Source organism: Trypanosoma theileri, assembly GCF_002087225.1.
Source record: "Trypanosoma theileri isolate Edinburgh chromosome Unknown TM35_Tth_15_V1, whole genome shotgun sequence".
Lineage (NCBI taxonomy): Eukaryota > Euglenozoa > Kinetoplastea > Trypanosomatida > Trypanosomatidae > Trypanosoma > Trypanosoma theileri.
In genome coordinates this window covers 397,689-419,492 of record NW_021639857.1, presented here as the reverse complement: position 1 = coordinate 419,492, position 21,804 = coordinate 397,689, and the positions used below count along the sequence as shown (strand labels likewise).

At 40.1% G+C, this 21,804-nt stretch overlaps 10 protein-coding genes across 10 annotated transcripts; all 10 read left to right on the top strand.

Moving 5' to 3' along the window:
* Positions 1 to 1,265: 1,265 nt before the first annotated feature.
* On the top strand, positions 1,266 to 2,078 carry TM35_000152600 (uncharacterized protein; the record flags this gene model as incomplete). The annotated part of the gene is made up of 1 exon (XM_029025912.1): positions 1,266 to 2,078. The coding sequence occupies one exon, from the start codon at positions 1,266 to 1,268 to the stop codon at positions 2,076 to 2,078; it is 813 nt and encodes a 270-aa protein (XP_028882895.1).
* A 561-nt stretch (positions 2,079 to 2,639) lies between these two features.
* On the top strand, positions 2,640 to 3,467 carry TM35_000152590 (lysophospholipase; the record flags this gene model as incomplete). Its single annotated transcript, XM_029025911.1, has 1 exon — positions 2,640 to 3,467. One exon carries the CDS (start codon positions 2,640 to 2,642, stop codon positions 3,465 to 3,467), a length of 828 nt encoding a protein of 275 aa, XP_028882894.1.
* A 353-nt stretch (positions 3,468 to 3,820) lies between these two features.
* Positions 3,821 to 4,492, top strand: TM35_000152580 (uncharacterized protein; the record flags this gene model as incomplete). The annotated part of the gene is made up of 1 exon (XM_029025910.1): positions 3,821 to 4,492. One exon carries the CDS (start codon positions 3,821 to 3,823, stop codon positions 4,490 to 4,492), a length of 672 nt encoding a protein of 223 aa, XP_028882893.1.
* A 300-nt stretch (positions 4,493 to 4,792) lies between these two features.
* On the top strand, positions 4,793 to 6,289 carry TM35_000152570 (putative short chain dehydrogenase/reductase; the record flags this gene model as incomplete). Its single annotated transcript, XM_029025909.1, has 1 exon — positions 4,793 to 6,289. One exon carries the CDS (start codon positions 4,793 to 4,795, stop codon positions 6,287 to 6,289), a length of 1,497 nt encoding a protein of 498 aa, XP_028882892.1.
* A 422-nt stretch (positions 6,290 to 6,711) lies between these two features.
* TM35_000152560 (putative short chain dehydrogenase/reductase) lies at positions 6,712 to 8,256 on the top strand (the record flags this gene model as incomplete). Its single annotated transcript, XM_029025908.1, has 1 exon — positions 6,712 to 8,256. The coding sequence occupies one exon, from the start codon at positions 6,712 to 6,714 to the stop codon at positions 8,254 to 8,256; it is 1,545 nt and encodes a 514-aa protein (XP_028882891.1).
* A 1,007-nt stretch (positions 8,257 to 9,263) lies between these two features.
* Positions 9,264 to 9,590, top strand: TM35_000152550 (uncharacterized protein; the record flags this gene model as incomplete). The annotated part of the gene is made up of 1 exon (XM_029025907.1): positions 9,264 to 9,590. The coding sequence occupies one exon, from the start codon at positions 9,264 to 9,266 to the stop codon at positions 9,588 to 9,590; it is 327 nt and encodes a 108-aa protein (XP_028882890.1).
* A 775-nt stretch (positions 9,591 to 10,365) lies between these two features.
* On the top strand, positions 10,366 to 11,001 carry TM35_000152540 (putative RNA-binding protein; the record flags this gene model as incomplete). Its single annotated transcript, XM_029025906.1, has 1 exon — positions 10,366 to 11,001. One exon carries the CDS (start codon positions 10,366 to 10,368, stop codon positions 10,999 to 11,001), a length of 636 nt encoding a protein of 211 aa, XP_028882889.1.
* Positions 11,002 to 12,955: 1,954 nt separating this feature from the next.
* On the top strand, positions 12,956 to 16,387 carry TM35_000152530 (fatty acid transporter protein-like; the record flags this gene model as incomplete). The annotated part of the gene is made up of 1 exon (XM_029025905.1): positions 12,956 to 16,387. The coding sequence occupies one exon, from the start codon at positions 12,956 to 12,958 to the stop codon at positions 16,385 to 16,387; it is 3,432 nt and encodes a 1,143-aa protein (XP_028882888.1).
* Positions 16,388 to 17,236: 849 nt separating this feature from the next.
* TM35_000152520 (uncharacterized protein) lies at positions 17,237 to 20,767 on the top strand (the record flags this gene model as incomplete). Its single annotated transcript, XM_029025904.1, has 1 exon — positions 17,237 to 20,767. The coding sequence occupies one exon, from the start codon at positions 17,237 to 17,239 to the stop codon at positions 20,765 to 20,767; it is 3,531 nt and encodes a 1,176-aa protein (XP_028882887.1).
* Positions 20,768 to 21,198: 431 nt separating this feature from the next.
* TM35_000152510 (cysteine peptidase inhibitor) lies at positions 21,199 to 21,591 on the top strand (the record flags this gene model as incomplete). The annotated part of the gene is made up of 1 exon (XM_029025903.1): positions 21,199 to 21,591. One exon carries the CDS (start codon positions 21,199 to 21,201, stop codon positions 21,589 to 21,591), a length of 393 nt encoding a protein of 130 aa, XP_028882886.1.
* Between the last annotated feature and the right edge of the window lie 213 nt (positions 21,592 to 21,804).

The following is a 21,804-nucleotide window of genomic DNA, read 5'->3' as shown; positions in this document are numbered from 1 at the left end:
AAAAAAGTGACAAGAGTACTATTAAACAATCACATACACACGTTCGGGTGACCGTGAGTTGATAATAGTTACAAGGACTCTTGTACTGCCCCTTTCGCTGTGAATGTGTCTCTAGAGTAAAAAGAAGAAGAAAAAAAAAAAGACAGAGATTGGGGGAGGGGGGGAACCATCTCGTTTTATCTTTGTAGTTGTTGTTCATGTGTTGTTCTTTTAGAAATTGTGTGATTCAATTGTGTTTGTGTGTGTCTTTGAAAGATGAAAGACATTTCTGTTTACCTGTTAATGTGTGTGTGTGTGTGTGTAAATTTTATCAGTCTGACATTGTTGTTGTTGTTGTTGTTTGGCGACCATTTTTCCATCCGTGGACAACTTGAGGGGGAACGGGGAGAAATAAACTCAACCTTCAGGTGCTTATATAGAAAAAGGAGATATCTTCGTGTGAGTGGAAGATTTCCCTTTCGCCTGATCTTTAAACTTCCCCTCTCCGTTTTTTTTTTTTTCTCAATGTCATAGAATACGGACTCTCGCAGTAGCAATAACACTGGTCGTAATTTTGAACTGACAATAGAAAGGACAGGAAGAGTAGAACTGAGTAGGAACGATCAATGGAAGAAGAAATATATAAAGAGGGATAGTTTCTCCACAGAGAAGAAATGAGACTAAAAGAGCACCAGTTGCAAAAGTTATGAATTATATGCAAGTAGATCTACTGGTATCCCTTTTATTTTCGTTTTCCTGTTTTTTCTATCCATTTTTATCCTCCTATGCCCCCACTTAAATATTTCCGTTTAGTGTATATTGAGAATGTCGATAATAGGGTTTCTCCCTTATCGTGTTCTCATTTGTATTTCCCATTTTTTTTTTTTTTTTTAGTTTACAAACGCTGTACCAAGAGAGAATGTCGGTATATCTGTATTGCCTCCGTTTCGGGCTATAAGGAGGCCGGAAAGAGGGGGTGGTTGGAAATACTGTAGAAAAAAGAGAGAACGTGTACGTGGGTATATTTATATAGTATGTTCATATGGTATCTATATATATATATATATGTGTGTGTTTATTTGGCATGAATACCTCCCATTTTTGATTATCCACTCAGTGCGTTAATATATTGGTTTCTACTGAGTTTTCTTTTTATCTTTTCATCTCATTTCTTCTGATGTATTCCTCTTATGAGGGTGGTTTAGTGCACTTGTAACTCTTATTGTTTTTTTTTTGTTTTGTTTTCTTTCTTATTCTCTTCTTTGCAAGTTTTAAAGGGAATTGTTATGATGAAAGACATGAAAACGGCACGATCGGCCATATTGGCTCTTGCTTTGCTACTCCTTCTGCAACTCTGCGCTGCTGAGGAGTGCACGGAGGGGATGGAGCTTCCTGCCGAGATGAGTCCACTGCACTTACTGCAACAATCATCTATGGAATGGCAAGCCGATACACAGAATGTGAGTAATAATAATAATAATAGTAATAATAACGGGAATATGGATGGGGAGTGGCATCATGTCGGTGCGGTGCGTGTAGTCTCGCCGGCGGGAGAACGAGTAGTGCGAGTGGTGCTCCAGCCGCCGCTCGCCACACTACACTGTGAAGAGTCCCGCAGTCGCACCGCTAAATTCCGTCGTGGTAGTTGTACACTACATCCAACAGACAACACTGAAGATGATGTTATCTTCCACTACCGCGTGGCTCAGCGAGCGGCGGGTGGTACGCACACTTACGTTGGTACTCTTTGCCGTGATAGCATAGATGATAGCGCCGCAGTCGCAGTGGGAAGAATCACATATACTGTATCCGATGGTACTACACACACTGGCGGTGAAACTGGTACGCTTCTTCATCTGCAGTTTGGCTCTACAAGAGTAGCGTGGTTACCCGCAGCGCTGCGGCTCACGGGGTACACACACGAAGAAGCCGAACGGCGGCGAATGCGGCGTCGAGTGGCATCAACACCGTTGGAGCGTTGGGGATATCCATTGTTGTTTGTAGCAATACTGTACGGCACTCTCAGCGGACTTGCGTGGTGGGTAAACCGACAGAAGCGGCAACCCCACACATCAGATGGAAAACCAAAGCAGGCGTAATGTGAAGAAGGAAGGAAGAAAGGAAAAAAGGAAAAATAAAAATAAAAGGTAGAAGGAATCATGCGTATGAGTAGAGAAATGGTGTCTCTACTTTGTGGGTGTTGTGCTGATGAGCATAGTGCCCGTATTTCTGTGGTGGTAATGACGATGATAGTTACTCCTTGTCTGTATATTGGGGGTATCTCTGGAATCTTGTTCTGTGGGGTGGGCGAGAGAGAGAGAGGGAAATCATTCTAAAGAGGAAATTAAAGTGTGATTAAAGTGTGAATTGATCCGGTGGGTTGTTTCCTCTGTGAGGCTTTCCCTCTCACCCCCACTTTCTCTATCTTTCCTCTCATTTCTCTCTCCTCTATCCTCTCTACTATTGCTTATTACGTGAAATTGATTAATTTCTGCTTTTACCACCAACACCAACACCATCCTGCATTACTTATTTCGTTATCTCTTGCTGCCTGAAGGATACCAACAACAACACAACAAAAAAAAAAAAAACAGCTGCTGTCGATAGCTTGTACATAAATAAAGAGAGAATAAGAACCACAGAGATATACGCGTAACATAATGATTGGTACACCTATCGAAAATCTGACGCTGGCTCAGATTAGGGATGAGTTACGTAATTTGTATGGTGTGAAGGATTTCTCGGACTGTTTAGAACTAAAAGATCTGCAAGACAAACTCACCAAGGTTCGCGACACGGAGCCAATAACCCATGGACTTCGTTATGGTCCGTTGCTGCAAATTGGTAATAAGCAATCCCCAACAGGTGTAGTAACACTATCACATGGGTTGGGTGACTCTGCTCATGGCTGGGAAGATGTGGCCTCCGAAATCTCAAGACGTCTTCCGCATCTACTCTTTCTTTTGCCAACGGCTCCTGTGCGACCTGTCACGATTAACGGAGGTATGTCAATGAACGCCTGGTATGATATTACTAATATCATTGGAACAGCATCACCGCCACCGCAGGAGAGCGAGGCTGTGTTAGCCTCAGCAGATTACATTTGCAGTCTGGCGTACAACGCCACACAACGTTATCACATTCCTAAAAACCGTGTTGTATATGCTGGATTCTCACAGGGAGCAGCTATTTCACTTGCGGCCGGCCTAACCGGTCGTATTCCCGCAGCTGGCGCGGTCGTTCTCTCCGGGTACCTCGCAGGTGGTAATGAGATTTTGTCACGTCTGCGCAACAAGAACGTACCTATTTTTATGTGTCATGGAACACAAGATACCATAGTGCCATTTGATGCGGCAGAGCGTACAAAGGAAGCTCTGAAGAAGGCAGGTGTGAGTTCAGTAAAGCTTAATTCATATCCAATGGAGCACTCGTCTCATCCGAAGGAAATAGAAGATGTGGTGAAATTCCTGAAGCAAGTACTTCCATAGGCAACATCTGGAACATGACAAGGAGAGTAAGTAAAAAGGTAAGTAAATGGCTAAAAATAAAAATAAAAGTAAAAATAAATGAAAAACAATTGACATACGCGGAGGAATAAATCACGCTTATTCATGACTATATGGATACAGACACACACACACACACACATAAATAAATAAGTGTACATATATTACAATTCTTGATCCATATGAAAGAATCCTATATATTATATTTCCCCCTCCCTTTCTTTCTCTCTCTCTCTCTCTCTCTCTTTGCATACACTTAGCATTCGTCCCCCACGTCCCCCATATACATATAGAAACAAACAAAAATACATTTTCCCGGACTGTGGCTGTGGGCAATGCGGCGCACGCTGGCCCCAATGTTGGCGGGCTACACATACTTTGAGGATATGTTCCCCCGCCACGAACCCGCCCCGCGGTTTGAATCGTACGAAGCGCAGACCGCCGCCGCTGCCGTGCGATCCCTCGAGCCTCGACGGCAGCGGACGGAGTCGGAGAAGTTGCAGCATCTCCATTCCTGGCAGCGCGATCCAGACGGTCTCACACCACCGCCGGAGTTTGGATGGCCGGAGGAGTGGGGACCAGAACCGGGAGAAGATGGACACAGCACATGGTATAAAAAGAATAGAATGTACATGTCGTACGAAGAGAAGTCAAAGTACGATTTGCGTATGGGCGTCCCCGTAGAGAAGAACTCTATGCGGCATCAAGAAATGCCATATCATAAGCGCATGAAGGCAGCTTATCATAACTTGCAAGAGGAGAAGCCGCAGTGGTTTGATCCACGGCAGCGAAAATATTGGGCCCAGTACTCATATGAAGATCAACGAGACTCCGTCGCGAAGTCCCGTGACGATTTTTTGAAAGAGTGGCTTGATAAACCAGATGTAACGCAGGAAAATGTAGCGAAGAAAATTGGGGACTATAATGGGACCGCAAAACATCAACAAGTAAAACCTGTACAACGACGTCCCGAATGGGAATTAGCTCCTCTACCAGAGAATAGGTGAAGCCGTTATTATTTTTTTTTTTTTTGTTATTGTATGTGGGTATATTTAGATCATATATTCATTGTAGTGTCATATTTCTTCTTATTCCTTCTTTTTTTTTTTTATCGACAAAATTATTATATACGTGGTTTTGATTTCATTTGTATATGGATTGACTCTCTCTATTTAATTTTTCTCTTGGAAGGATTCTCTCCACCACAGTTCTCATTTCTCTCTTTTTTTTTGTTGTTTTTTATTGATGTTGATGGCTATTACTAACACAAATGGGAGGAAAAGAAAGAGAATAAAGAAGGGAACGAGATGCTGCGTCATGTTTCTCACAGTAGAGGTGTGTTACGTGCGGCAATGATGGCGACAGAGATATCTCGACAATCGACATTTCTCTTACCATTAGTACGTTATCAGAGCTCCGATGCCTCAGTAAAACAATCAAGACATTTATCAAAGGAAAAGAGTAGAATTCATGCGATAAGCACAAATACAGCAGATGCCTCTGCGTATGTTGGTGGTGATGATTTTCCTGATTATTCTACTTTACGTCATACAGGATATATGTTAATGCACAGTCGTCGTTTGTGGGTACCGGCAATGATGGCTGCTCTATATCAAGCTGCCGCACCGCTTATCTTGACTTCTTGGGTTACCAAGGGTTGTTACCTGAGTCTCTGTGTAATGCTTCAACGCCTTAATGTTCGTGGTCGAATGAATCATTTACGAAAAGACCTCACTGGTTATACCTGCGTGGTTACTGGTGGTACGAGTGGTATTGGACTCTACACAGCCATGCAGTTACTTGATATGGGGGCTCATGTTGTAATTGCCGCACGTCCAGGAAGAGAGGAAGCAACACGAGCATACATAAAGGCCCATTGTCAATGTGCAAAAGGGACAGATGCTAATGTGTTAGACAAACGTTTGACTTTTCTCCCATTAGACTTATCGGATCAATTAGATGTTATGGCCTCTGCGGCACGCATTAAAGGAATTTTTAATGATCGAATTGATCTTTTGGTTAACTGTGCTGGTATCTGGCGTGATGAACCAACAGTTACCAAACAAGGTTTTGAAGAACATATTGGTGTAAACTTTCTCGGTCCATTTCATTTCACAGAGGCGTTGTTGCCATCCTTACGGCGATCTAAACATGGTGGTCGCATTGTATACGTCACCTGTGCCTCCCACAACGGTGTACATAAGGCAAATATTGTGCAGGAACGTATGTTGTTAAAACCATCACCAGAGGAATCACAAGTAACAGCACGGTGCTACAGTGCCTCTAAACTAGGCAATATCTATCATGCCCAATCTATCGCTGAACGACGTTACGAGGGAATTCCACTCAATCAACCATCCGAATTACGACCGGTAGATGTGTGTGTGGCGGATCCTGGTTTCTGCGCAACAAACCTCACCTACCGTGAATCCCCACCCATTCTTGGAATGAGTATTATCGCACGCACACTCCGTTCACTGTGGATAAAGGATGGGTATGAAGGAAGTCAGACGGTGGTGAATTGCTGTGTACGTGATGATATCGAAAATGGTGGTTACTATGCGGAATGTTTACTAATGCCTAGTGGATTAAGTCGTCGTGCACATGATCCAAAAAGTCGTAGTGAAGTTATACAATGGGCAATGTCAAAGACCATCGCAAAATATTACACATTTAAGCCACTAGGTGCTGATAGACGTGTGAGTGGTGCTGCTTCCTCTTCTTCTGCTGCTGCTGCTGCAGCGCCTTCTTCCTCTTCCTCTGAGAAGGTGGAGGAGAATACTCAAAGCAAGATGAAACAATGAAATTGTTAATATCTTCTTGTTAAAAAGAGGAGGGGTACCGTTGCAAATGAAAAGATTTTTTTTTTTGTTGTTGTTGTTGTTTCTACTACGGTCACACCCACAAATACGCATATGCATAGAAGCACGTACACACACATATACATATATATGTACACTCATTGATTGATTGAGTGTGGATATGTGCTGTGGTTACTTCTCCGAAGGAATGAAAAAAAAAAAAAAAAGGGAAAGAAACAAATGGCTCTGGTTTCCTTGTTCTTTTTTCACATTGATTGTATCCTTTTTTGTTATTTTATATATTATTTTATATATATATATATATATATATATATATATGTGATATTGTTTTCTCTTCTTGCTCTTCTATTTTTTTTTCTTTGTTGCATCAAAACAAGAGGGTGTCGATAGTGCAGCAAAGCAGAATGCAACGTTCTTCAAGCATTCGATTTGTTGGTGGTGGCGCTGCTGCTGCTGCTGCTGTTGTTATGATTAGAGCAGCTGCAACTTCAGTCTGTTCAACTACTTCATCACATGGCTCTTGCGGTGTGCGTCATTACTACAAGCCAACAGGGCGTCTCTTGCGCCCCCGCAAACTTTCACAGGCAAAGCAGACACCACTTTACCCAGGTATGTATAAGCAGGTGAAAAAATTTGATGGTGAGTATACCTACAATCACGGAAGCCACACCTTTGCAATCATACGTGAAGGATCTATCTTTGCTATTTTGCCTATTGGTTGTCTCATTGCATATATCGCCTCTTATTTCCCTCAATTTGCGGCTATTCCTTTAGAATTCCAGGGTTTATATTTCTTATTTCTTCTTGCTTATTCCCGCTGGTCTGCGCGTGGTCGGCGGAACCGTGAAGTAAAAGATTTGACCGATCGACATGTAGTGATAACGGGTGGGACGAGTGGCATTGGACGTGAAACGGCCGCACAACTGGCCGCAATGGGAGCCAACGTGACAGTGTTGTCGCGTAATGGACCACATGTGGATACAGCTATGAAGTATATTAGGAAATTTGCACGAAATGAGACACAGGAGATTCAATTCACCGCATTAGACCTCGCAGACTTTATTGCCGTACGAGATTACTGTAAACGTGCACGACATAATAAGATGATAATAGATATTCTAGTGAATAATGCTGGATTGATGGAACCGAAACAAGTAATGACCCGCTTTGGTGATGATGAACAGCTTGCTGTAAATCTATTAGGCCCTTTTCTTCTTACAGAAGGGTTATTACCACTTGTAGCGGAAAGTAAAGGACGTGTGGTGTATGTTTCCTGTTCTGCACACGTTGCGGTGAAGGGGAATATTGTCGCAACTTATCTTTCTGGTCGCGGGTTGTGGTCACCTCGTGTGCGGGATAAGTTTGATGGACTAGAACAGTATGGATTCACAAAGCTTGGTTGTATTTACCACGCACAGAATCTGGCAGCTCGTTCATATGTTCATATATCTCCTTCATCATTCCCTTTTAATTCACCTACACCTGCAGAGGCTGTGAAACATATTACTTCTCCCCATATTGGTAATACTAGTACAACTAGTTTCACTATTCATAATAATAATAATAGTCCTAATAATAATAGTGGTAGTAGTAATAATAATAATAATAATAATAATAATAATAATAATAATAATAATTCACCGCAGTATACCAGCTGTGTCGCAGTTCCTAGTGCTGTCGTGACCAATCTTTATCGTCATGTTCCACTGGCTGCCACATTCCGCTGGGGACGTTATTTTTATCTACTCGTTATGCGTACACCGTATGAAGGGAGTCAGGTGGTGGTGAACTGTTGTGTGCGGGAAGAACTTGTGAATGGTGGATATTACCAGAACTGTCGATATAGTCCCTCTGGTCTTTCCTCTGCGGCGTGTAATGTGGAGGAACGCAATAGTGTGTTGGCCTGGGTGCGAAAGAAGATGCAACCGTACATGCGGTGGGATGTCTAATTGATGCTTGAAAAAGAGAGGGGGTATGTACACTGATGCGGTCAACACGATAATATATATATATATATATATATATATATCTAGATGTACACGTGTTGTTGTTTTCGTATAGAAGTGCGTTCTTTTTGTTTTTGTTTTTGTGATTTTTCTTTTTGTTTACTTATGTATTTCTTTATACAACTATGGTTATTCTTGTTGTTGTTGTTGTAGTTTGCTCTGGTGTTTCGCGAAAACAGGATATTATGATGAAAGGGAGAGAGAAAAAAGAAAGAATTTAGTGACGGTGGCGGGGAGTATTTAATTTGAAAGGGGGAAAAAAAAAAGATGACGAGTTCGATTTGAGTTCCAGGCAACATTCTGGAGAAAGAGAGAATATATATATATATATATATATATACCACTCTCTTTCTCTTTCTTTCTCTCTCTCTCTCTTTTTAACTGTGCCTACATGTGTGAGAAGGGAAAAAAAAAAGAGGGATTAAAGTGACAACACAGCACATTAAAGTAGAATAGAAGAGAAGAAAGAAAAGAAAAAAACATAAGGAATACTAGCGTTACGTGATGGAAGTTAAGGGCACTTCATATTTCTTTTTCTCTTTCTCTCTGTGTATATGTGTGTATGTTTTCTCATGCCTCATGTTGTTTACCAATATAGACTCACACTCATCTATTTTTTTTTCTCTCTCTCTCTCTCTCTCTCTCTTTCTCTTGTTGTAGACGCTCTGCATTTCTCTACACGTCTGGAGAGCTTAAAGACACTATACGCTATAAAAAGAAAAAAAAACAAGAACTAGGAACTCAAGCTTTACTAGCAAAAACAACAGCAACAAAAATAAAAAAGAAAAAATATATATATATTAAACAATACAGCAAAAGTAAGGGACGACGGGTTGTGTAAGAGACGTTATAAAATAACGTGTATATTTCTATCTACCTCTGTGCTGGAAGTAATAGCCAACAGTAAAAGATATATAAAGTAAAGGAACGAAAAAAAAAAAAAGAAAGAAATGGTAAAGTTAACACATGATGAGGCGCAGCGTGTGAAGACGGCATTTCTCTCCTACTCGCAGGGCCAAAGCCGCGTGCCGGAGGCGATGATGGATCAACTCATCTGCGGGGCGGTGCCGGGCCTCACGTGGGAGCAGCTGCAGGCCCGCAAGCCGGCGAAGAACAGCAGCAACGCCGACGGGTACGACCGCAGCGCCTTCTTCGCCCTCGTCGCCTCCGACCCGGTGTACGTGCAGTTCATCGCCGCCCACTTCCCCTGCGCACCGGAGGAGGAGCGGGCACCGGAGATTGATGCGCTGGAACTGAAGACACAGAAGGGCTTTTAAAAAAAGAAAAAGAAAAAAAAAAGAAAAACACGCACTCTATATATATATATATGTATATACGTATATATGTATGGAGGGAGAGAGAAAGAGAGAGAAGTTAGAAAATGAGGAGGAAAATGCTTTTTTTTTTTTTTTTTTTTGTGGGGTATGTGTGTATGTTGGGGAGTTATTTAAATAAGTATATGCGTACAACATATATTATGTATATGTGTACATATCTTTTTGTGTCCCTCCCGCCGTTTTTTTTTTTTTTGTGTGTGTGTGTATATATATATTATCATGATAAAGGAGGAGAAGAAGAAAAGAAGAATATTCTGCTTTGTTTTTGCTTTTTGGTAGACTAAACCGCAGACACTGTAATGTCTTTCTTTTGTGTGAATGTAATACTAATAATAATAATAATTGGCACATTGTTCTTGTGTGCTGTACCCCCAGGTGTAAACTATCTCTTTATTATCCTCCTCGCTTCTCACTCTTTCTATTTTTCTGCATCTGTGTTTGTTTCTTTATGTATGTTTTTGTTTTTCTTTATTTGTATGTGCGGTTATTTTCATTACACTTCGTATACATTCAGCCTTTTCTTTGATTTTATGTGTTTTTCTTCTTTGCTGCTGTTCCTCTTCTGTTGGTTTTTTTTAGGGTGAAACAACAGAAAGAGAGAGAAATACCCACTTGTCTCTCACCCCTCACATTTTTTTTTCCCCCTATTCTCTTCTCTTTTCTTCTTTTTTCTTCTCTTAGTGTTATCTCATTGCGTTTTAGTTCCAAAGGAAAGATGGAAGATAACTTGGCGGCGGAAATCGCTAAAATAGAAGCCGAACTTGAGGCGGATTGTCAGTTGCGTGAAAAGCAACAACAGCAGCAATTACAACAGCAACAACAACAGCAACAGCAGCCGTTTGCTTCGGGTGGAATGATGTCTCCCTTTGCTGGGATCTCCACACCGCAGCAGCAGCAGCAGCCGTCCCTCCATCCACAACATCAACACCACAGCGATCATCATCAGATGTTCACACACGTCCAACAAGGGGGAGTCTATCCCCTAGCACAACAACAATTACAACAACAACAACAATTACAACAGCAACAGCAACAACATGGGGGATCTTCCATGTCCACTCCGGCAACAGGACAGGCACATCAGTTCTCTAAGGATAGTGATGGACGTTCAATCTTTGTGGGGAATCTGCCGAGAGGTGAGAATGGTGGCCCAACCTCCACACCGGAGGAGTTAACAGAGTTCTTTTCAGACTGTGGGCAAATACTAAACTGCACAGTGTTGCGTGATCGTACAACAGGGGAGTTGAAGGGGACGGCTTATGTGGAATTCGCCTCGTATACTGGTATGGGAAGAGCCATTGACACAAAGAATAATGCTAACTTCAAGGGAAGTACTATAATTGTATGTTGACCGGTGAGTCCAGTGTATAAATATATACATATATTAATTATCTTCCTCTCTATATTTCTTACTTTCATAAATAATATCACTAATACATATATCTCCCCTCTATTGTACGCCGGACGGCGCCCCCCTCTCAATTTCACGAAAACGCAGGGAAAATAAAAGAAACAGTGAATGAATGAGTGAGTGAAGGCTTCTTGGTATACTTCTATACACTTATGGATTAACATACATTTATTTTTAAAAAAAAGGAAAAAAAAACAAGGAGACTGTGATAATAATGACGCGGCACTACACATTAATTAAGAAAAAGAACCAAAAAAAAAAGAAAAAAAAAGGCCGTATAAAAATCTCTAACATCCAAAAGATCTACAAGAATAATTAAAACAACTAGGCGAATACATCAAAAAACAAAAAAAAAAACAAAAAAATCAACTATTCCTAAAGAAAAAAAAAAGACTTTCAAATAAAAAATTAAAAGGAAATTACCTACACAAGAAAAAAAGAAGAAAAATAATAAAAATATATATATATATATATATATATATACATCAAGGGAAAAGAAAAAACATCTACCATCTATTTAAATATAACGAATATACCCTTGAAACACGTACCACAGCAAATATATATATATATATATATATATATATATATATGCCGGCCTCTAGACACCTCACTCATTCACTCACTCCGTAGCTCTTCACGGTTTCTATAATTTTCCCTCGTTTTTTCGTCCTCCTCTCTCCCTTTTTTTAAAACAACCCAAAAATCTCCCTCTCTCTCTCTCTGATGCATCCCAATTGTTTCTGAAATTCTTTTCTTTCTTCTCTTCCCCTTTTTCTTCCTAATACTCGGACGACCACGTACGTACACACATACATACATTGTGTGTACCTCTTGCATCTCTCTATCTATCTATCTATTTATTTATCTATATCTATCTCTGGCAGGTGACGAAGAAGCGATCGGCATTTCGGCCCGAGCGGGCGCGGGGTGGGCGGGGCGGGCGGGCGGCGGGGGCCGGACCCCAGCAGGGCGCCGCAGACCCCTACCAGGCGGTGATGGCCCTCATGGGGATGATGGCCGGCGGGGCGATGATGCAGCGCGGCAACAGAGGGCGCGGCGGGAGGGGCCGCGGCACAGCAGGAATGTACAACAACGCCGCACCCGCAGGCTTTCAGCCTTTCCAATAAAAGATGATGAGAAGTGTGTTTAGATATATATATATACAGATGGATATTTATGTTTTAAAGTAGTATAACTTCTCAGAAGGACGAGGATGAAAAGAAAGAAAAAAAAGGAAAAGGAAGCGGAAAAGCAAAAGCAAAAGAGATGGGGAAAAAAAAATTTAAACTGTGCTCGGAAGTTGAAGAATACGAAGGTATATTGGACGAAAAAAAAAAAACAATTTTAAAAGCAAATGTTTTTTCTCTTCGTATGCCTGGGAATTCTTCTGAGAGCTTCTTTTTTTTTTTCTCTTCTTCTTTTGTTCTGTTTTTTCTTCATTTAACTCTCAATGTCGGTATCATCTTGTTGTATCTTTGGTTTATATTGATAATAAAAGTATTAATGGTCTGGATATTCCTTAGTGGATTTTTGTTCACTATTGAAATATTTTGGCCAACTTGTTCACGCCCACATAGAAGTAATGAAGAAAAGGCAGAAGAAATTAAAAAAAAAAGAATATAAAGATATATATATCTTTATATTTATAATTTGATGATGATTACTTCTCAGAATACAGAAGGAATATAAATAAATAAATATATATATATATATATACTTTACTTTCAGTATTGATTGTAAATATTATTGTATGGAATTTGTAGTTTTGCTCTTCTTTGTTTCAGTTTTCTCTTCTCATTGATAGTGTGGGGGAGGGGGGTGTCTAGACCCTGCAAGGTAAGAGAAAGAAATTCACACATAAATAGAATATATAAATTTTTATTTATTTACAATGGCTACGGTAAACACAGAAGGGAAAGGGGAGTGGGTACTCATGTCAGAGTATGGCTACATTACCACGAAAGAGTATATTAAATTGGGCACTTCACTGGGCACCATTCAGGCACTTTCTTCACTACGCAAAATGAAACTTGCATGGTGGAGTGCAAAACAAAAAGTTCTTTCACGTAATCCATCTTGGAATACCGTGAGCGATCATTACAATAATAATAATAACAATAATAACAAGGACGACGACCACAACGAGAATACAAATTGTAATACCTACAATACTATCCATGAACTTCTTTATCCACTCCTCTCAGATATTGTATCCATTGCCGATATCACACATGGTCAGTCCATGAGTTTAACAATATTAAAGAGGTTTCGAAAACAGGCGGAACGTGTTAGGAATACACCGCGGGAACATCAAGTGGTGTTTGAAATGGCGGCAACAGATGCGGCCATCACTGGAATGAAACTTCGGGAGGCGCCGTTAAATATTACATATGAGGAAGCAATAGTTTTAACGAGTCTCATCAGTGAGGCACTCGCATGGGAATGGCATTGGCTTACATATGCTGATAATCAGAATAATAATAATAATAGTAGTAATAATAATATGGCATATGAGGGAAAACAAAGTTCTGGAACGCGTCCTCATACACTTGCCATGATGTTGGATAATAGTCCAGAGTTTAATCTTATATGGATGGCAGTCTCTGAGGCTAGTGTCTGGATGACATTCTTAGATGCCCTTTATGGAGGTGAAAGACCTAATGTGAATTATCACCATTGTAGTACAGCTCTTCTAAATACAAATCTGGCGAATCATCACATGTTATCTCATGGATTGGAGTGTGTGAAGGCAGAAATACTAGTGTTGGAGGAAAAGTTTATTCCTCTCCTCTTTGAGAAGGAAGAGGTGGAAATTAATAACCGTGAAAAAGGAGGAGAGATCATGAAAAGGAGGATAGTACTCCCATCATGCGTTAAACGTATTTTTGTCTGGCGAGGAACACCAGCAAAGGCTTTAAAAAGTGTAAGTGGAGTGGAGAGTTGGATGCTGGAAGAGGTACGGCATTTCAATCAACAACAAGAGAGTAATATAAAAAGTAATAATATCCATATCCACAATAACAACAATAGTAGTAGTAGTAGTAGTAATAACTATTGCTACTATGAAAATCCTGGTATGAGTGGTGCTATTTTGGATCTTTTCGATCTTGTGCGATGTTATTATCCACCACGAGAAGAAAAAGAAAAAAAGGGAAAACAAAAAGAAGAAGAAGAAGAAGAAGAATCTTTATTTCCTATTCTTACAGAACACATACTTAGGTTTCCCCCAAATGTAACTATTGTATCAAAAGAATCAAAATTTAAATTACAACAACGTATATCCTCTTTACTTGAAAATATGAAGAAAGCATTGCTTCAATTTCGTCCTGTAATGCCCATTTTACACATATATACATCCGGAACCACTGGTCTCCCTAAAGCTGCACGGTTTAGTCATTTACGTTTTTTCGCCGCATTCTTCCTCGCTTCTGTACTCCCGCAACGTCAGAAAACATGGGAGATATTATCAAAAAATAATACTCGTAATGGAAAGAATGAAGTTAATGAAAGTGGTTTCTGGACTAGATTAAAAAATATGTTTTTTAATCCTTATCCTTCCTTTAGGGATGAACTTAGTGTTCTCACAGTTTACAACTGTCTTCCTATGTACCATACTGTGGGTTGCGTCTTTTGCATGGGACACCTTCTTCGAGCATTAGAGGAACAACAAAATGTATTGGCTTCAGTGTCCGACTATAAAAGAAGTTTAAACGAGGAAGAAGAAAAAGAAAAAGAAAAAAAAAATTCTCTACCTAGTCGTCTGGAACCCCTTAATAATGAGAATAGAAAGTGTTTAGCTCCGACTGCACGAATGATTATTCGAACTAAATTTAGTGCTTCTCGGTTTGTACGTGATTTGCAGTATTATCGTGTTACTGTTTTTCAGTACATTGGTGAAATTATACGCTACGCTTTACACTATGAGATGAAACAAAAGAAAATCCTAAACATTGTTGGCAATGATGTAAGTAACAACTGCGTAAATGAAACAGGTGATGGGAAAAGTAATTGTAATGAGAAAAGTTCCACAACGAATCATTCGCAAGGAAATATGTGGATTGTACCTTTTGCATTTGGAAATGGACTTCGTAGTGATATCTGGCATGAGAGTAAGGCATATCTACATATTGCTCAAATTGTAGAATTCTATAGTTCAACAGAAGGTAATATATTTCTTATCAATTTATTTGACCTCCCTGGTGTTTCTGGTCATCTTCCACTCTTCCCATCGCCTATTTATCGTCTCTCTACACAATTTAATCCTCTTTTGCCGTTTCGCGTTGTGCGATATGACTTTGATAGTGGTGAGGTTTGGCGTGATCCCGCTACCGGCCGCTGTGCCTATTGCGGTGTAGGCGAGACGGGTGAAGTGGTGGGTGAAATTATTCGCGGCTTTGATATATTTGGCCTTCGCCGCTTTGATGGATATCACAGTGCGGTGGAAACACGCCGGAATATTATCCGTGATGTCTTTACCGCCGGCGATGCGTATTTCCGTTCCGGTGATCTCGTTCGCTTTGATGAGATGGGGTTCGTTACTTTTGTCGATCGCGTGGGGGAGACATACCGCTGGAAGGGTGAGAATGTCTCCACGACGGAGGTGATGAATACAATCAACAGGGCCGCCGGCACGCAGGTGGCAGTGCAGGAGGCGGTGGTGTACGGTGTGTGTATACCCAAACGGGAGGGACGGGCGGGAATGGCAAAACTCACACTTACACAGGAAAGACCAAAGAGCTTAAATTTAAATGTAATGAAAGATCATAATAATAATAATAAGAAGAAGAAGAAAGAGAAAGAGAAAGAAGTAGAAATAGATGCCCTGTATGTCTCTCAGACAGAGGAACGGCTCTTTCTGCAGAATGAACTCTATGGACTTCTCACCGGTAAAGAAGGAGATGGATCCACCGCCCTGCCCAGTTATGCTATTCCCGTCTGTATTCGCGTAGATGATCAAGATCAAGATGGAGAAACTAATACTCTCAACATGCATAAACAACAACAACAACAATTACACTACATAGAAAATGATAAAGAAGAGAAAACATCCCGGTCAAAGACTAAAAACCACACGGGTGATGCAGAGCACACCACCACCACATTTAAATACCGTCGACACGTCCTTGTAAAAGAGGGTTATCAATACGCTTTTTCAGGAAATAATGCCTATCAATCACGGGTATATGTTCTGGTAACGAAGAAAGAACTCCTTGAGGTGGCAGGAATAAAACCAATTCCTGATTCAGTGAAATGCGGTTATGTCCCGTTGAATACAGAGACAGTCAGTTTTCTTGGCGAAGAACTTCAGAACTGTGGGTGGTGACACTCCCCATTGTAGACGTATAGGTTTTATTTATAAATATTGGTATACGTATGTGTCTATCTTGTCAAACAAGTATAGTATCTTCTTTTTTTTTTTTTTGTTTTTTGTTATTTAACCCATATCCAAAATACTCCTTGTTTTTGGAGGAGGGGGTGAGGATGAATTTTTTTATTTTTAATTTATCTTTGTTGTAACGCTTCAGGTTGGTGGGTAATCTAACTCACTAGAATGTGAAGTGTGTGTGTGTGTGTGTGTGTTTTGCGTTTTGGTTATTGTTTTTGTGTTCGTACGATTTCTTTTCTTTTATCGTTTTGGCACTACGTTATTTTCTATTTTTCTTTTCGCATCCTTTAGAAATAAAAAATTAAAAAAAAAAAACTCAATACCTCAAACCTCCCTCCCCTAACCCTGTTATTCAATAGTCGAATGGATTTCTCACCTAAATATATATATATTCTTCGTCTATAATGGGTGGGATATACGTTATTGTTATTGTTGTCCCCTGATTTGCTTTTTTTTTGTTTTTTTTTTTTTTCGTTTTTGAGAAAATCATTGTATTCTGTTGTATTTTTATTGCTTCATATGTACAGAAGATGTCAGATAACAATTTCCCTGTTTCCTCAAAACAAATAAAATAAATTAATCAATGGATACCTTTTTTTTTTTGTTGTTGGTTTAAAACCAAGAGGGTAGCAAAAATAAGATGCTAAAAAAAAAAAAAATAAGAAATATTTCTTTTTCTTTTTTATTGCTGTTCTTCATAGGTAAAGTAAAGTGTAGACTATTCTTTTTTTGTTGTTGTTGTTGTTTCTAATTATCTCATTTACTACAAAAGCGGGTGAAAACACCATGTATGAATGGTCTCGTGGGAATAGTAATAGTAACATTAACGATAAGAACAACAATAGTGATGGTGGCGGTGTTGTTACCTCAGAAGGTAATGTGGATATATTAGCAGAAGAAAAGATTAGTCTTCGACTTATTCTGGATACACTCAACGACACCTTGGACCATAAGTATGCCAAGAGAAGGCAGAAAGACAACAGTAATAACAGTAACAATAATAATAGTAATAATAATGGTGTATCCTTCTCTCAGAGTAGTAGTAGTAGTAGAGTTATCGCCACAGATGTGGAAATGGTAGAATTGTTGGGAATGTTGCCGAGAGTTCTTCAAGGCGCTGTTGCACCTGCTGCGATGAAAGAGAAGGAACACCAACGGGAACTAATGGCTAGTTACAACATTCCACGATCTCCTCCCTTCTCACGGTATACCATACTTTATCATCTTCTCTTTAGTCCACTCTCTTCACCCTCTTCTTCACATACATTATTATTATTATCATCCTCTTCCTCTTCTTTTTTATCACCATCGACTGGTGAAAGTGAAGTACTGAACTGTATTGCTCGTGTGTTCATTTACAGTTGTGGTTCGGGTTCCCGAGAGTCATCCCTGTTGCTGCGGCAATCTAATCTCCACCGAATAGTGACGACGAATGAAGGTGCAAAACCAACGATTAGTGGGGACTCCATCACAATGGCATCTCTCCATTCCCTTGGCGATATTCTTCACTTATCTCTAAATAACAGTGAAGAAGAAGAAGAAGAAAGAGGAAGTGTTTGTAGGACACAATTACTTTTGCGAGATGCACTTCGTCATGCTCTTTCGGAATCTGGACTTTATGAATATCTTTGGCGTTCTCTGTTGTTTCATCCTCTTCCAGATGTACTCCGTGCGGTGATGGGCCAAATCCTGCGGGATGTTAGTCATTTTAATCTGTTAGGATTACCCGCCATTATAGTCATTACTCGACAGTCCATTACCCCAGCGGTGTGGGGAGAGCGAGTGGCGCAGTGTATTCTCTCTGATTCTTCACCCAATGTAAAGGAATCTCTTGTTATGATTTTACATGAAGGTCTAGTGGAGGCAATTTCTGCTGATAAGAAGAGTAGTCATTTTATTCACTGGAAGCGTTGGATGACGAATACATCTCTTAAATATTTACTTGGTGTTCTTTCTATTGGGGCTCCTGTTAGTGTACTGCAGCCACTTCTTGCAACATTGATGTTGGCGTTGGAAGTGGAATTGAAGGAAGATGGGAGAGAATTACAACGGAGTGTTGGACCAATGTGGGAGCGGTTTCATTTAATGACAGTGGTGGAAGTGTGTACTACGAAACTGGTATATTTATTTACAGGACCCAATGCTGTAAATAGACGTATATGGACTAGTGAAGATGATGTGGAATTAATTTCTTATCGTTTGTTAGTTAGCGGATTGGTACAGTTGTTGCGTCTTGCCTTAAAAGGAGTTGATGTATTGTTGTGTAGTTTAAACCATACTCATCGTAGTAATAGTAATAATAGTAATAATAATAACAATGCTGTAAAGGAGGCAATTTTAATATTACGTACGTGTGTGGAAAAGCAATTGGTAGCTGTTCTGCTAAAGTGTTTAGAAGAGCAGTATCAACAAAAGCAACAACAAGTATCATCTGCTGTATCTATATACATGTTTTCAACGGGAAAGATACGGGCAGAGATGATACGTCTACTGCGGGATCTCACAGAGCGTGCCACCCCACCGCTCTTCTTTCTCATGGGGAAATTTATACCGTACTTTCCAATGATGATGCAGTCCATTCTCAGCGGGGCCGGAAAGGCAGAGTTCCCATTTCTATGCAACTGCAAACAACAACAACAACAAAAGCAACAATATACAGTGTGTAGTGAAGAAGTGGAGATGATAGTACTTTTTGGAGTGTTGTTGTGTTACTCTTCACAGATGCGTGAAGGCTTTTTACAAACATTTTCTATCCTGCAATGTACATGGGAACAATGTCAGGCGGTGTTTGATGTACTTGAGGCCACAGCCCGATCACTGCCGGAGCACACAGTAGAGGGACTCTTATGGATAGATGGAACAGGCACTCTTATCCATAGAATGAGAAGTCTACTGCAGTCTAAGTCTGTGGAATGCCTCTTTCATCACCAAGAAGAAAAAGAAGAAGAACAGGAACAGGAACAGAGAGAAAAAATTTGGATTTCTAAGGGAAGCGCTATGGACTGTAGAAATAATGAAAGTCGTTGGGTTTCTATACAACAAGAGCGACAAAAAGTTATTTCGCAGAAAAGTCATATTCCCTGCGATTTTGTGTATCGTATTTTCCATTATCTCCGCAGGAGTATTATGAAGAGAATGAATGATGATATAAAACGCAAGGAAGAAAAAGAAAAAGAAGAAGAGGTTGATGGAGTCTCATTATCACCTATTCAACCAAGCACTAGTGCCAGTACAGGAAGTACAAAGATTGCTATTGTGGGTAACACACATGAGGAAGATATGATTGCTGTAGTGGAGGATTTAAAAAAGAAGACTGACAAGAAGAACAATAATAATAACAAGAGACATACAGGGCAAGAGGGATTGGTAACTCCTCACTCTACTGTAGAGAAGTGGAATCATCAGAAATTGGAAGAAAATGTCTTATTCGATGATGATGATGATAGCACAGAGAATTCATATGATCTACACTCCCTTGTTCATACACATTCTTCCCTTTCTACTGGTCAGCGAGAAGAAGAAGAAGAAGAACGGGAGTGGCAAATGAAAAAGAAAACCTCACTTGTGATGATACCTCCTTCAACGGATCTAAACATGCACGAGTTATTAAGACGTGTACGTTACTCCCAAATGGAAACAAGTGCTGCAGAGGAAAAAGTTTATCATGCCGCACTTGATTTGTTTGCCGCCCTCGCATCACGTTATTATCGTCACATATTAACTCCTCAAGCGGCAGTGGAGTATTTAAAGCGACACGAACATAAAGGATGGCCTCCACACTCTCACATAACAACGACAACATCATCATCATTAAATGACTCCATACAGTCCGTAGTCACTGGAAGGAAGAATTATAATACTATATTGCGTTTGTGGACTGGTCGGGATGTACGAAAGGAAGATCTTTTTTTCTTCTCACTTCCCATTAAAGAGATAAATGAAGAGGCTATTATCACCCTTATAGACCGATGTAAGAAACATAAACAAACACTTCGGCGAGTTTTGCGAACAACACCACAAACACTACGGGGTCGTCGTTGGTTCTTGGAAGACGCAATAACAAACATTATGGGTCGTCTTATTGCCCTTTTTCACATCCTTCTTCTCTCTATTCAGCAAGAGGGAGAGAAGGCTGTACAGGAGGTCTTTACACGTATGCCCGAAGTAGGTGATAGAGAGATGATATTAGACTCTGTTGCTGCCCGGTGTATGTGGACAGGTGATGCGATACAGCAGGAACTTCATTGTGGTACAATAATAGATATGACGAAGTTTATTGTTTCCTGTTTTTCACTTCCTGTGAACCTCACAGTGTAGATGAACAGTATGGAGTGAAAAATAAAAAAGAGAGACATGGTGGGGTAAGAGAGAATATACATTTTTTTTTCTCTCTTGTTTGCTAGTTTGTATTTGTATTTCTTTTACTCTTTTTTTTTTTTATACTTGTCTCTGAGTCTTTTAGAAGAGCAAGTGTCACTGTAATTGTCTTTCTTATTATTATTATTATTATTATTATTATTATTATTATTATTATTATTATTATTATTATTATTATTGAGGCGTGGATTTGGTGTGAGGTGCCAACCGCTTTAGGTGTGATATGGAGGAATGTTAAGACTCATATGCTCAATGTTTCTTTCTCTCTCTCTCTCTTTATTTCTCTCTTGTATATATATATATATATATATATTCCTTATGGTTTATTCTTCTTATCTCTAAAGCAAAAAAACCAACTACTAATCACAAGTATGCCTCGCAGACTAACAAAGGCCGATAACGGCAAGCTCATCTTCGTCCCTACTGATGGTTCCGTTCTAATTGAACTCGCCAGCAATCCCACCACCGGCTTCACATGGGTCATGGATGGCACTGCTGCGGGTCAAGAAGGTGTTAATGTCACCATTCGTGGAAACATCAACACTTACATTACTAAATACTTTCACATCAGGCGAGAGTACATTCATCCCGACAAGGGACGGCTTGGGGCCAGTGGCACTGATCGATTCCGCGTAACACCGCGAGTGTCCGGCGAACATGAGTTGGTGCTTGTTTACGCACGATCATGGGAAGCACCAGAGCCAGAGGCCGAGCGATTCCGTGTACGCTTACGCGCAGGGGAAAGGATAGCGAGGAGGTGGTGAAAGAAATAAAGAGAGAGTGTGTTGGGAGAAGGAAGGAAGTTCTCTCTTTCTCTTTCTCTCTGTGAAAGTATTTATTTATATATGTTTGTATTTATATTTATATATGATGAAAAATAATAATGGCATATTATCAACAAGATGAATGAAAATGAGGGAATAATGGAGAGAATATGTACCCTTTATCAGTAAGATAAGAATAGTCTCTTAAGTGAA